Source organism: Eupeodes corollae, chromosome 1 (assembly GCF_945859685.1).
Source record: "Eupeodes corollae chromosome 1, idEupCoro1.1, whole genome shotgun sequence".
NCBI lineage: Eukaryota > Metazoa > Arthropoda > Insecta > Diptera > Syrphidae > Eupeodes > Eupeodes corollae.
This window is the reverse complement of record NC_079147.1, coordinates 270,753,069-270,769,241: the sequence shown is the minus strand read 5'-3', so window position 1 is coordinate 270,769,241 and position 16,173 is coordinate 270,753,069. Positions and strand designations below refer to the sequence as shown.

The following is a 16,173-nucleotide window of genomic DNA, read 5'->3' as shown; positions in this document are numbered from 1 at the left end:
CCAAGCCCCTACAAAAAACAGCTAACATTCTTACACAACTGGTCAAAAAAAAAAAATAGGTGTGAGAAAATTTTTGATATCCACTCTTGTTGCTGATTAGCGGTTATTTTGAATGCAAGTAATGTAATCAAAATTATTTTAAAAGAAAGAACAGTATTCTCTCTATGAGGTAGCTAAGCTTTTTGCATTTAAGTAATGTAATGCTAAGCAGATAAGTTATTTGAGTTGGATGAGATTCTGTGTGTTCTAGAAGTTGGTCATACAAATAGGTGCTCTTCAAATAAAATCCAAGCTTCTTATAATATTCTTTATGTTATAGTATAAACAGTTGTTAAAAATCATTTTCTTAGCTTCAAACAATATTTTTTCATTCATTGCTATTTGAAAATGGGTTGTAAAGTCCGCTGCTCACCAGATGAAAGATAATTAGTTCGTCGACTTAGAGATGAGGGTAAGACCTGCATATTTATAACGGAGGTCTTAGGCAGATCTCAAAATTTATTAACAAATGCTCTCAGGTCCAGAGGAATATGCGAAAATAGAGGTTTCGAGAGAAACAAGCATCCGTTGTCTCATGGCCAAGTCAATCCCCTGATCTCAATCATATTGAGAACTTGTGGAATGAGCTTAGTTAGGGGGTCAATATTTCACTAATGGAAAAGTTGTTCAAAGAGAATGGTATTCCTTACCCCAGCAAACATGCCGATAGTTAATAGAGTCAATGCCGTGGGGAAGTTTTGGATAATAATGGAGGATACTCAGGTTATTAAAGTAAGTTAAACAAAAATTTTGATAAGATACACAAATTATTATTAAAAACGATAATATTATTAATTTAGGAAGACGCACCTATTTTTGTGTCCAAGTGAAACAAAAAACCATTTCTAGTTTTAGGGCTATATTATCTATAATTGTAATGTATTTCAAAGCCTTAACGTGTTTTTTTATTTAATTAATAAAAGAGCTTTCAAAATATCTACGTAAAATTAATATTTAACATAAAAAAGGAATAAAAAATGAATTAATACAAAAATTAATTATCACACCTATTTTTTTGACCAGATGTGTATATGTAGGTCTATAGTTCAACATATGATATTTCGTTTTATTACTTAAAGAGCTTATAATAATTGAAGCAGTCATTATGAATATTGGTAACTGTAGGAATGAATGCAGGGAGCAGACATAGCAAATGCATGACGTGCCTTAGTGTATGCCTGCTACCTTTAAAGTTTGAACCTCCTTTGGCGACTGCAGGCGATTAAATAAAATAAGTAGTAAGTTATTGGATATGATTGGAATGGGTAATAGTATAATAACAATTATATATTTGGTGTTTTGCGTATGGCGAACTTTTTTTGACTTTTAAGATACGAATTTCATCATATATTAGATACGTTTCACTCTAAAGATTTTTACAGCGAACGGAAGAATAAATAGCATGGCAAAAATCTTGAGTACCAAATATCAGTGATAATTCTCAAAAGATAGGATTTTTTTAGAAGGCCTGTATCAATTTCACTTATTAGTTTGTGTTGTTGATGTTTTTTTGTACAATGGTCGGAAAAAGTATTTTGACAAACAAAATATCGTACATTTTTATTCAAATATCTTATTTAATCAGTTGAAAAAAAAATTTAAAAAATGCATAATAATGTTAAGGCCATCAGCTTTCAAAATAACTTTATTTAATTTAATTCAATGTTATAGTGTTGCAACTGAAAATTATTTTTCAGATATATGTGGTGGAAAAAGTATTTTGACAAAATATAATCGTATTTTGAGGAAAAAATGAGTTTGAAAAGAAAATTAAACAAAAATTAAAACATAATTTAATAGAAAATGAAATTTCCGTTGCTATTAATGACTTTCTGCAATCGGCCTGTTATAGATTTTACCAAATTTTGAAGAGTTTGCGGAGAAATTTCCTTCCAAAGGCTTTCGACCTCAGCGATTGTCTCTTCGCGCTTTCTTGTCAAGCATGGACTCTATTATATTTCTATTATATTTAAGTCGGGGCTTTGAGGTGGCCAATCTAGAGTATTTACACCCACTTCCTTTAGAAAATTAGTTATCATCTTGGCTTTGTGACAAGGTGCGTTGTCTTGCTGCAAAATGAACGCCAAAATTATCGCCAGAACTAAAAGCGTGGTTATTAAAAATATCCAAATATTGTTGTTTGTTCATCATTCCATCGATTGCTACCAAGTCTTCGGTGCCATTAAAGCAAACACATCCCCAAAACATGACGGTGCCACCACCATGAGGTATTCGTTTACACACAGGTGCTACTTTGCTTCACATTTTCTTAGGGATTCTGCAAAAAGTTTTCTTTTTTGATCCGTGGTATTCAAAACAGCTTTCATCAGTCCACAATACTTTTTCCCAAAATGATGAAGGCTTGTGTAAAAATTCTTTGGCAAACTGCAGGCGTTTAAGCTTATTTTTTGGGGATATTTGGGGTATTGTTCTGGCTATGTAAGTAGCAAAGTCAGCCTCCTTCAAACGATTTCTTACCGTTTTTTCTAAAATTTCAATTTCATACTTTTTTTTTATTTCAATTGCTGCAGATTTTGGGGTGTTCAAACATTTTCTTTAAACTTTTTGACTATTAAACGGTCCTCTTTCTTGGAAGTCTTGCGTGGTCGCCCTGAACGTGGAACATTTCGCGTGGATTTGTTTTTTTTTCTGCTTATTTATTTGATAATAGACGGTTTGACGAGGAACTTTATATAGTTTGCTTAACTTTTCCACCGAAATACCCGCATAATATTTGGTCACCATCTCAATTCTTAAATCTTGACTAACTTCCGACGTTTTACCCATTATTATCAACTAATTGTTTGTATATGTCGTCGAAGTTTATAAATTTTATTAAAAAGAGACAATATAAATAGGAAATATCAACTCTGATAGCACGCGACACGAAAGAAACTGCAAAGATTACTATGTCAAAATACTTTTTCGAGTTAGTTATGGCTCAGTGTATTCATTAAAAGGGTCCCAAAAAGAATGTATGAGAAAAATAAACTATTTCTGGATTTTACCGTTGTCTAGGTACGTACTTTGTTTTTGGTTTTGAGTAGCAAAGGATTCTCGTTACATTTCTCAGTTTACCATATCAAGTGGTCTAGCATTACAAATAGTATTGTCAAAATACTTTTTCCGATAATTGTACATTGTTTTGCCGCACCTATTTCTCTGTGTCAAATTTAGTTGAAGCAAAAAATTTAAAAAAAAATTAACTGTTGATTTTTTGAAAAGTTAAACATACAAAAAAAAATTAAAATCCTACCAAAAATTTGACTTTTAAAACCTAAACAGTGTTCAATTGATCCTATTATTTTGGACATAGCTGTTCATACAGGATTCGTGCTTATTTTGAAGTGTTCTGCATTTAGCTTGACAACACAAATTGTGTATTGTTTTCAATTCATTAACTCCCCTTATTTTTATTGGAGTTTCAAAAAAAACAGAAGAGATTGCAGCGATTCTATTTGGTAAACAAAAAAAAAATTAAAAAGGAATGTTTAAGAGTCATACATAAATATCCATGGTTCCTTTTTTGTCGTTCACTCCGAAGACTCATGGTCGGTTGCTGCATCTTAAATCTTGAAAGAAAACTAGATTGATTAGTAATTTAATCGAATTTAAAGAATAGAATACAACGAATATACCTTTCTATTGAATAACAATTAAATAAATTCTGTTGAAGCTTATTTCCGAGTTGTTGCATACTTTTCAATTATTCGTATGTGTTTTCTGCATTCCAGTTGATTTCCTTATTGTGTTAACAGTTTTTGATCTAATGCTATTGTTGTTTTTATTAAATTCCGGGCTTTCGAATCCATTAAAACAAAAAAATTCTCCTTAATAAGTGATTTGTTGCTAAAATAAAATCTTAGTCGGCGTAAAATTATTGCTAAAATTATTTTATCCAAATAGTTTAATCAAAATATTTAAAAGAAACAAAAATCCGTGCATATTAAAATTTATACAAACAAATCTGAATGTAGAACAATAAATAGATTTATTTTTTATATGCAAAATCATAATTATTTAAACCAGTTTTAACGATATCTAAAAATTATGATTAAATTATTTTGATTATTTAAAAATAAGAAATTTTAAATTAATACAAAGAAAAAGATCCTTCAGCAATTAAAGTTGATTGTTTTGATTTTTATGTGTGTTTACGTCCAAGAATAATCCAAGAAAATATATTTAATTTTTTCAATTTTATTTTTTGTTTCATTAACTTATCACATTACATCAATTCCATAGTTATACACATTTTTTATACAGTTATATATTTTTTATCAATATATATTAATTTTAAAGTTGGGAAAGGATTCCATGTATGCTCGTTTTTGTTTGTTGTTTTTGTAAGTTTTCTCTTTTTTTTTTTAATTAATTTTTTTCTATTTTTTTAGTCAATAAATATTAAATTGATTTTCTCAATATAAAGATTGCGGTTCTCTATTGAAGACGTCTGCCACGAGATGAACCTCGTTTTCTTCCTCTTTTATTTTGTTTTACACTTTTCCTGGATTTTGCTTGATAGTCCTTGTCCCGGGGATCTTCTTCATCTTCTTCTGCTTCTCCTTCCTCTTCTTCGTCACTTGTTGTGAACTTTCGTCGCGGTTTTTTCTTTTTGTTTGAACAATTGGCCCGGCGGTGCTGGGTGACATGTTGCGGTGCATTTGAAGCCCAATTTGATGGTTTTGGCTCTTCGGCAGCCACTTTAGTGGGTTCTTCAATGAACATTTCGATCTCTGGGGGCACAAATACTTGTTGCACCATGTTACTTTTAGAATATGTTCGACTTACCGCCAAATTCCGAGACGTGGTCACTGGGCTATCACAGCTGGGTCTATTGCTACAAGAACTTCCTTCGATTTGCATATTTTCAGATTCAGTTGCAATGATCGGCGTGGAGGTTGTTGAAGATGGATCAAGTGCAGCAAACGTTGGCGACAACCGTGAGGAATCACACACATTATGTGGCGGTGAAGAAAAAAGGTCATCGTTCAGTCTTACTGAAGACGGATCAGTAATAGACGGTTCTTGTCTATTTTGTTTCATTGTTCTGGACAATGTTTTTGACAACTTTAAACCCCGTGCAAACATGTACATTTGCTTAACACCTAATGCTGGTGAGTTGGCGCCTTGGTCGTCCGGACATATTTCTTCATCAGATGATATATCTGGTGGATTAAAGACGTCTGTACAAATAGTTTTTCTCCGTTTTTTCACTTGGCTTCTGTAAGTACTATTCGAGGAAATATCATCGCTGGTTTCAGCTGTAGATTTCTTTCGAGAGCGCTTTTGATTACTTGATGGCAAGTTAAGTGATTCAAATCTTCGTCGCTGACGAGGTGACGCTTTAAAGCTATACACATCGTTTGCGTGGACTTGAAGATTTTCATCACTTTTATGGTTGTTGGTGGGCGGGATATTTGAGGATACAACATCAATATTGTTTTCTGCATTTTGCATGTTTGCACCATTTTCGAAGACGGCGAGTGGAGGGGATTGATCAATATTGCTGGGCTCAGGTGTTGTTTGAGATTTTGCTTCTTGTGAAGTATCATCGGCAACTGAACTTTTATCATCAACCGTTGTGGGCGGAGTAGGAGGTGGTGTATTCATAGCTTCGATGCTTGGCACCAGCACTCCATTTATCAAGCCCGATTGCGGTGGCTGTTGATCTAAGTTGTTAGGAGGAGACGACGACGTCGATGAATCAGCTCGTTCGAATATCCTGTTAAGAGCTTCGCTTTTTTTCTCCGAGCTATTTCTACCTCGACGTTTTCTTTCGCCATCAGCTACCTTCGATTTCATTTCATCCGTAAGACAATTTGAAACAATACTGTATTCCAACTGCGTTTGAGCTGGTGCATGCCGCCTGAGTCTAACTTTTAAGTTTCTTCTAGGCGAAACCAGAGTTTGGCTCGAGTCAGACTGTTCAGATGATTCTACATCACCCGTTTGTTCAGTTCGACAAGAGGAATCGGATTCAGATTCACTTGTAAGGGGCAGGAATAGGTGACTATTTGTTGATGTGACTGGTTCTTGGATTTCTTGTCGATGTGTAACAGTTTCAAAAGGTGCAGCTACTTCTTGTCGAACTTGAATTATTGATGCAGATTTTGGGCCTTGAACGTACTTAGCTGTTCCGTGAATAAACGAAGCCGACGCTAAGCGCTTTTGTGCCATTGATTTAAGCGGCTTTTTAAAGCAATCTAAAACTGGCTTCGAGGGAATCACATTCGCGGTTACTTCGGGTGGTGGTGATTTTGACTCCATCTCCTCTTTTTTAATTTGCTTCAACTCAAGTTCGTCTTGAGACTTAACAGCGGTATTGATTAATGGCACTACTTCCGTCTGTACCCTTTCTTCAATTTTATCTTCCTCTTCTTTTTCCTTTTCCTGGTGTGGAAGGCTTTCCGGAACGGTATTTGCAATTGGAGGGGGCATTTGACAAGGGTTACGTTGTTTTGGTTGCTTTCCAACGTCTGCACTATCAGCCAATATGGAAATTGGAATTCGACCATCTTGCGGCGTTTCTATTCCCTTTCCTGTCATTTCCTGAACAACAACATCCGATAATATGTCACTCAGCGATTTTGTTCTTATAGCTGGAATTTTTTTTGCGGTTGACATTACAGGTGCTATTGGCATTGGCATAGACGGTGGTGGTTTATTTAATTTAAATACACCGGGGCTTACTTCGGTAAATGTCTCACTTGAAATACCAGATCTCAAGATAAAGACTGGTCCCGCAACATGATTTAGTACCACAATTGGCTTCATTTGACTCCCCAACTTTGGGTCATTCGCTATTATAGCCTTTGTTTTTTTCGACATGCGTGGACGCTTGGTTTTAGCTTTTTCAGTCTTCATAGTTTTTGCCGTCGAAGTTGATTTAGGCGGTTTCAACAATTTTTTCCTTTCCAGATATTTATCGAAATCACTATGTGATTGTCTATCCGAACCTGTTGACATGGATTTTCGTCGAGTATTGTCTATGGTGTTAGGGGCAGAAACTGATGTTACAGATTCTCGACGGTTAATAATTGTATTGAAATTATTTTTGTTGTTTGATGATTTAAAATTATACCCGGATGTTATTGTTGCTTTTATTAAAGGTGCAGGCTTAGGTTCAGAAACTTTCCGATCTGGTTTTGGCGGAGGAGCAAACACCTCAGGGAAAAGTATTTGAAGTAAATCTAAAAAGATACAACAAAAAGAGTTTTTTAATTAGTTTGTTTTTTTTTTTTATGAGAATTTTAGAACTTAATTTCTATAAATGATTTTATTTTTTATTAAATGAAACGAAGGTTTTACATTTATTTAAGATTAATTGTTTGTCAAATCCGCAGCAAGTTAAAAGAACAAAACAAAAATAAGAAAATACTTATATAAGTCAAAAATGTTGATAAAATAAACTTATTTTTAAATTCATATCCTGTCTTTATCTTAATCTATATAATGATTTTAGGAATGGTTCATAGTTAAATAAGAAAACTTAAAACTGAAAGACGAATAAATAATTGTAGTAGTAGTAAAAAATGTAGTTAGTTAGGAACAAAAAAAGGAATACACGGAATAAAAAACGAGTGTAGATACACATCTTGGGTAACTCGATGTCATCTGCTAATATATACAAAGCCTTATTATATTTTATTGAGATATTGAGAAGAGGCGAGACGAACACCGACTTCTCAGAAGGAAAAAGAGAGCGCTTGAGAAGCGTACGGTCGAAGATGTTGATAGGTTTAAAAGCAGGAATAAAGTTCGAAAGTTTTATGAATAGGTGAAACGAAATTCATAGGTACATAAACCTAGAGCCGAAGGCTGCAAAGACGAAAGTGGAAACATCATAGTGGAACCGCAGACAATGCTGAGGATATGGAAGGACCACTTCTGCAGACTGTATAACGGCGACGACTAACCGAATTCCGCTGCCATGCAGGATTATCCATTCAACATAGACGACGAAAGCCAACAATCCCGTCCTACGGACTTAGACAGCTAATAAAGCCGCGGATGGCTTGAATGCCAAGCTCTTTGAAACAGCTGGAGATAAGTTGGTTAGGAGCATGCACCAACTTATCTGTAAGATATAGTCGGATGAAAGCATGCCCGATGAATGGAACTTCAGTATTGTTTGCAAAATCCTGACAAAATTAGACCCTCTAAAATGCTCTGCTGTAATATGTGAACATCTAAAGCCCATCGTTAACAACCTGATAGGTCCTTATCAGTGTGGTATTAGACTAGGAAAGTCCACAGTCGATCAAATATTCACATTACTGCAGATCCTGGAAAAAACCCAAGAACACCAATTAAACACCCACCATCTTTTCATCGATTTCAAGGCCGCAGATGACAGCATCTACAGGGACGAGCTATATAGAGCCATGTCTAGTTTTGGCATCAATACCAAACTCGTCCGATTGTGCAGGATGACCATGGAGAATTCACGCGGCTCTATAAAGATTGGTAACAACTTAACAGAACCTTTCGATGTCAAAAAAGGTTTTAGACAAGGTGATGCGCTGTCATGTGATTTTTTTAACATCGTGCTTGAAAGAATAGTGCAGAGCTCACACGTCAACACTAGAGGCACTATCTTTCAGAAGTCTGTCCAATTACTGGCATATGCTGATGACATTGACATAATCGGAATAACTCAGCGTGATTTCAATGAAGCTTTTGTGAGTATTTAGGCAGAGGCGGCAAAAATGGGTTTGACGGTTAATGAGGTCGCAACAAAGTACATGCTGTCGTCAAGAAACGACCTACAACTTGGTCTTGGTCAAAACGTCAGCATCGACAGACGTAACTTTGAGGTAGTCAAGGATTTCGTCTACTTGGATTCCGCTGTAAACGCAGAAAACAACACCAGCGCTGAGATCAAACGGAGAATAACTCTTGCTAACCGCTGTTTCTTTGGGCTAAGAAAGCAATTGAGTGGTAAAGTCCTCTCTAGAAAGACCAGTGTCCTTATATAAGACCATTATCATCCCCGTCCTGCTGACTATGACAAAATCGGATGAAAGCACCTTGGGTCGTCTCGAGAGAAAAGTTCTTTGTGTGACCTACGGTCCCGTATGCATCAAAAGGGAGTGTAGGAGAAGATGGAACGACAAGCTGTACGGGCTGTACAGCGACGTAGTCTTAGCCAGAAGGGTAAAAGTCCAACGACTAAGATGGCTAGGTCAAGTAGAGCTTATGGAAACCAATGCGCCGGCCCGGAAAGTCTTCAAATCCACACCCACAGGACAGAGCAGTAGTAGACCGCGGATCAGGTGGCGCGTACAAGTGGAAAAAGACCTCACCCAACTTGCAGCACGAAACTGGAGACATCTAGCTAGAGATCTGTTAGAGTAAGTGTTATACAGTATAACAACATGTAAACTAACTAAGTAGGTACATGCTTATATGACATCAACATTATCATAATAAAGTCAGTTATATCTTGTAAGCCGTGTGTTTCACTTGTATAATAGGATCGAGCTAGATGGAGAAGTTTGTTGGTTGAGGCCCTACTTCACACAAGACTGTAGCGCCTCCGTAAGTAAGTAAGTCTCTAAGGTTAAAGTGCAGTAAAACTGGATTGAATGTAGTCGTTCTTCCGATATCTCACGAACTTTTCTTTCTTTGCGGAAATGCTCTATAAATGTTAACTATTTTAATAACAAGCTTTAACATCGATTACAAAAGGATGGATTAGAACCTTATTTGACTCGCCAGGATAATGGTGAAAGTTATTTTAAAACAAGGGTGTATATAGAAACTAAATTAAAATGACGACACTAAAATAATACCAAGCCACTGACCAATATGTGATAAGTAAATTAAGAGTTTTAGGGCTTAATAGGTTAAAAGAATAAGTCCACATCTTCAAAAAACACAGTCAAGAAATGTTTGGTGATGTTTTTCTATGACTATGGCTTTTTAACCATTCAATCGAAATCAGTTGAATACTTTTTGAAAAAATACCATCACAAACTTCTGTTCAGTCTTAATGCTGTGTACTATTTATAGTCGACAAATATTAAAATAATTAAAATTTCAAAAGATTTATACACATTTATACAAAATTATTAACTATTTGGCCTTGTATAACTTTGAGATCAATGAATATATTCGTCATGAATCATTTTATGTCGCATGGTAATTATGTTAAAATAACTGCTATTAATACTATATTTATTTAGTTTTCGGAAAAATTTTCATTTGTTTGTCTTTTTATAGAATTATAATTAATTCGCATATAAAGGGTGATTTTTTTGAGGTTAGGATTTTCATGCATTAGTATTTGACAGATCACGCGGGATTTCAGACATGGTGTCAAAGAGAAAGATGCTCAGTATGCTTTGACATTTCATCATGAATAGACTTACTAACGAGCAACGCTTGCAAATCATTGAATTTTATTACCAAAATCAGTGTTCGGTTCGAAATGTGTTTCGCGCTTTACGTCCGATTTATGGTCTACATAATCGACCAAGTGAGCAAACAATTAATGCGATTGTGACCAAGTTTCGCACTCAGTTTACTTTATTGGACATTAAACCAACCACACGAATGCGTACAGTGCGTACAGAAGAGAATATTGCGTCTGTTTCTGAGAGTGTTGCTGAAGACCGTGAAATGTCGATTCGTCGCCGTTCGCAGCAATTGGGTTTGTGTTATTCGACCACATGGAAGATTTTACGCAAAGATCTTGGTGTAAAACCGTATAAAATACAGCTCGTGCAAGAACTGAAGCCGAACGATCTGCCACAACGTCGAATTTTCAGTGAATGGGCCCTAGAAAAGTTGGCAGAAAATCCGCTTTTTTATCGACAAATTTTGTTCAGCGATGATGTTCATTTCTGGTTGAATGGCTACGTAAATAAGCAAAATTGCCGCATTTGGAGTGAAGAGCAACCAGAAGCCGTTCAAGAACTGCCCATGCATCCCGAAAAATGCACTGTTTGGTGTGGTTTGTACGCTGGTGGAATCATTGGACCGTATTTTTTCAAAGATGCTCTTTGACGCAACGTTACGGTGAATGGCGATCGCTATCGTTCAATGCTAACAAACTTTTTGTTGCCAAAAATGGAAAAACTGAACTTGGTTGACATGCGGTTTCAACAAGATGGCGCTACATGCCACACAGCTCGCGATTCTATGGCCATTTTGAGGGAAAACTTCGGAGAACAATTCATCTCAAGGAATGGACCGTTAAGTTGGCCACCAAGATCATGCGATTTGACGCCTTTAGACTATTTTTTGTGGGGCTACGTCAAGTCTAAAGTCTACACAAATAAGCCAGCAACTATTCCAGCTTTGGAAGACAACATTTCCGAAGAAATTCGGGCTATTCCGGCCGAAATGCTCGAAAAAGTTACCCAAAATTGGACTTTCGGAATGGACCACCTAAGACGCAGCCGCGTTCAACATTTAAATGAAATTATCTTCAAAAAGTAAATGTCATGGATCAATCTAACGTTTCGATGAGATTTTGCAAATTTTATGCGTTTTTTTTTTTAAATAAGTTCTCAAGCTCTTAAAAAATTACCGTTTAGAAAGATATATTTAATTCGTAGAACGAGATCATTTTTTTAACAACAGCTAGTACCGACAAATTGGCCAGCTTATATTTGTGAAAATGTTTATAGTCAAAAATGTTCAACTCTATAGTTAGAAAAACAGCTCCAGCTCAAGGGACAGTATCCGTCGTATTTCAAACTTTGCTGTCCTCAGCATCTAACGATAACGATATCTAAAAAATAATGTAGCAAAGGTCGCCCACAATGGTGTAGCGCAGGAATTTATTCGGGCATGTTCAACGCATATGAAATTTATATTTGAACTGAATTTGTATGGTAGCATATTATAAAAAAGTTACAAAACCAGAAAAAATTCTCAAATGCATTGAACGCTCTCAAAAAAAAGTGAAAAGTCAAAGAATGAAATGGGTTCCCCCCATCTGCCATCTCAAATGTAGCTTGTAGCGTCGCCAAAAGTTAAAGTTGAGTCAACTTGCGCTGCAGCTACTGCTACAGCTACAGCTTCTCATTGTGTCGATGTATACTATTTTCGTATCTTTTAACTTTGACAGTGCTACAAGCAACAGCTACAGCTACACCATTCTGTTCAAGCAGTTAACCTCAATCGAGGTGGGGATAAAAAAATAGAATTGTGAGACCAATTCATAATTTTAAGTAGATTTAACTTTTAGTTCTAATAAAGACGAGTAACCGTAAAGACTCAAAGTTCCAGTTGTTTCATTCGCGGATGGTGAGATGCAACTCGTGATAAAAACAATGAATTAATGGAGCGGCTTACTAAGTCTTTCGATCTAAAACTCATACAGTATCTGTGAGTAGACATCAAAGGAAAGGTTTGGAAGTCAAAATCCGAAACCATCAATGAGCTAAGGCAATGCCTTGAAAACGATGAAATAAAATTTATTCGACATAAAGCATTTTATTTAAAATTGAATGTATGTACTTCATTGCTCGCAGCTGTATGTAGCTTGATTGTGATTTCTAAATGTACTCCTTTTGTTAAATTTTGATTTGATGTTGACCGTGGTATTGTGCCGAAAATTAAATCTAAAAAATCAAATGCTTAAAATTTTGAAGAACATTATTCAAATCAAATAACATTGTATTGAAATTGGATACTTGAAACCTATTACTTAAATAAAATAATACATAATTAAAAAAAATTGAGTTAAAGTATCCCTAAAGGGTGATTAAATTCGAAATTCGATATAAAAAGAACGATTAAAACATCAAACCAGTAGCAATTTGGTTTAGAAGTAATAAAACAAAACTTTTTGTTTTATAAATCAAGGAAAAAGAAGAACACTTTAATGAAGAAGGACATTTTAATTAAAAGTTATCTTGACTGAATTAATATTAATTTCACTCAAGAAATACATTTACCACACACAATTGCATATCAAGTAGATGTGTTGATATTATTTTAAATTAAATTTTAAAGATACAAAAAAAAGTTGCTATGTCATGGGACTGAGTGCGCATGCGCGTAAGTTTGAACATGGGCAAACACATCACGGTGTGGATGACAAGACGTTATTTCAATAACCTTTGAATAAAAGAATGCTTATGGAATATCATTCGTATTTATGTGAGATTTTGTGTCGTCGGTCTTTGACCTATGTAACAGGAAAACTAACTCATCAAATGCCTGCGTGTCAATCTTGCGGTATAAGAGATTATGAAGTTTGTCACTACAATCAAAGCAGAACGATCAAAGATTCCACTCAGGCTATAAAAGATAGGGTTTAAGATCCAAATAATAAATTATGATATTTTTTGTATTAAAATCTACGCCTCTTAACCCTGATTAGCTTTTCTTAAGTCCCCTACAATTGTTCCAATGGCTTTTTGTAAATACACATTTAAGAAGGGCGACAGTAAGGGGAGCTGAAAGTATGATCATTAAACCGATGTTATATTGAGAGAAATACTTAGGGCTGCTACTCTTGGATGGATGGTGTTTTAAATAAATGAAATAATGAGAAAAAGTCCTATATATTGACATACTAAGGAATTTCTCTTATGAAACTATGCTCCTAAGATGGTGTTTTAAACAGGGTAACGAGACCTAGTGTACTGCAAAGATAACGAAGCTGGCTGGTAAGGGACAAAATTGAAGTTTTTTGGTGTTTTATGTTCAATGACTTTGTTTGAAGATCAAAGTGTGTTTTTATTAGCCTATCTAAAGTTGTTCCGCAGTGCAAACGTTGCCAAGCTTTTTGTCATACCCAAAAATACTGCAACCGAGAGTTTGCTTGTGTAAAGTGCGAAGGAAAACATGAAACTAAAAATTGTCCTATGAGCAAAGATCAGAAAGCAAAACGTGTGAACTGCAAGGGTAATCTCCCAAGGCAAACTATAAAGGCAGCCAAAAAATTCCAAGAGTTCAGAAGAAAAAATACATCTGCTAGAGACAAACCCAGAAACCCAGTAAATACCGATTTAACTGCTGAAAACAATACTAAGGAGTAACCGCTTAAAAAGGCTGTTTAAAGTAAAAGCGATGAAAAGAAAGCCTATTCTCAGATTGTTAAAAATGTGCGGAAGAATGAAGAGACTTCCATAAAAGAAATGCTACAACTTATTCTTTAAAGAATTGATAAACAGGATTTGAATATCAAACTGCTAAGCGAAAAAGTCGCTCTTAAGAAACAATGATGGACAGAACTCTAAAAATCGCTACATGGAATGCAAACGGTCTTATACAACATTTATCCGGATTAAAAATCTTTTTAGATCTGGTGGCCTGGTGTCCGAAACTCATTTCTCCAATGCGCAAACTCTAGATAATGTAATAGAAAACTATTCATGTTACCACGCTCCACATTCAGCTGACAAGGCAAGAGGTGGATCGGCGATTCTTATAAAAGAAAGCTTAAAACATTTTGAAGTAACCAAGTTTACTAGTGAAAATATGCGAGTAAAAACTATTAGTATTGGTATGAAAAAGAAAGAGTTTAAGATAACAGCTATATACTGCCCACCAAGACGCTCCCCGACAGAAGATGACTATACAGATGTATTGAATCTTCTTGGGCATAACTTTCTTGTTGGTGGAGACTTCAATGCGAAACACACCCATTGGGGTATAAGACTTATATCAACAAAAGGCAAAAGACTTTTCCAAGCAGAATTCTATTCCTCCAGGTCGCCAACTTACTGGCCGATACTAACAGACGTTATTGACTTTTTCGTAGCTAACGGAATCAAATTAGTGTTGAAGGTAATTATGACCTGTCATCAGATCATACTCCAGTGATTCTATCACTAAGTGAATCGGAAGTACTAGAAAAAAGTAATCCGAAGCTTATAAATAAGAAAACAAACTGGAATGATTTTAGAGAAAGGCTTTTAAGTTGTATAAATTTAAGATCTCCCATGGATACAATCGAGTAAATTGACCTTGAAGTGGAACAATTTATTGCTGATGTACAACAGGCCGCTGAAGAAAGTACTCCAACATTTTCTAATAGAAGACAACATGAAATAAAATATCCTTTAGAGATAAGACAGTTGATAATAGAGAAGAGAAGAGCTCGAAGAAAATGGCAAAATACTAAATTTCCAGATGCTAAAACATTTAACCGTATAAGCAACAATCTTAAAAAACAAATTTACAAATTCAAAAATGATTCACTCAGTACATTCCTAAGGAATTTAACGACTGATGCTTCAACCGATTTTTCGCTATGGAAAGCAGCCAAGCGCCTAAAAAGACCGCAGTTACAAAACTCGCCCTTGAAATCTCAAGATGGGAAATGGATCAGTAACCCGAAAGCTAACCTTTTCGCTGAAAATCTTGCGAATGTTTTTAATTTTTAAGCCTGAAAATAACTTACAGTTTGTTGATAAGATAGATGAAAGTGAAATACCAATTGTAAGACTTAAAGAAATAAAAAGTATGTGTTAACATCAACTACCAAATCAAAAATCACCAGGTTACGATCTAATTACTGCTCAGGTTATGAAAGAAATGCCATTGAAAGCCTTCATAAAACTTCAATATATAATAAATGCATGCCTTAAGCACCGGTATGTCCCGCACCATTGGAAAATTGCTGAAGTAATTGTCATACCAAAGCAAGGTAAACCACCTACAGAAGTGACGGCTTTCAGACCAATATCGCTTATACCAATTATGGCAAAAGTTTTTAAAAACTGCTTCTGAAGAGACTTAGCAAAATCATAGAAGAAAGAAGGTTAATCCCAAACCATCAGTTTGGCTTTAGAAATAAATAATCCACGATAGACTTCATAGAATATCGTATGTAATAGAAAAAGCATTAGAAGAAAAACAAGTATCAGCTATTTTCTTAGATGTTGGACTTGATTACAAACTGCAAAGGGATCTTCCCAGGAAGTACTTTGAAATACTCGGAATTGAAGAAAATAGAAGCCGGTGTACCACAAGGAAGTGTCCTAGGTCCTACCCTGTATTTATACGTACACAAGGGATATTCCAGTTGTTAATCACACCATAATGGCTACTTTTGCAGATTATACCGCAATTTTGGTACCCGACAAATGTGTCTCTAAGGCAGCAGTAAAACTACAAAATGCCGTTGACACAGTAAGAGCTTGGACCGAAAAATGGCGTATCAAA

At 35.3% G+C, this 16,173-nt stretch overlaps 1 protein-coding gene across 4 annotated transcripts in view; it reads right to left on the bottom strand.

Annotated features, from left to right (window-relative positions):
* The window catches only part of LOC129940535 (mucin-2), a 97,807-nt gene that overhangs the window by 17,856 nt on the left and 63,778 nt on the right, over positions 1-16,173 (bottom strand). For 3 of the 4 annotated variants that reach the window (XM_056048909.1, XM_056048910.1, XM_056048911.1), the window contains exons 10-11: positions 3,678-7,232; positions 3,544-3,611 (exon numbers count right to left, since the gene is read on the bottom strand). In XM_056048909.1, coding sequence (XP_055904884.1) covers positions 4,480-7,232 — 2,753 coding nt within the window. In that variant the 3' untranslated portion in view covers positions 3,544-3,611; positions 3,678-4,479. The remainder of the gene's footprint in view (positions 1-3,543; positions 3,612-3,677; positions 7,233-16,173) is intronic. The other variant, XM_056048912.1, reaches the window with a different exon arrangement.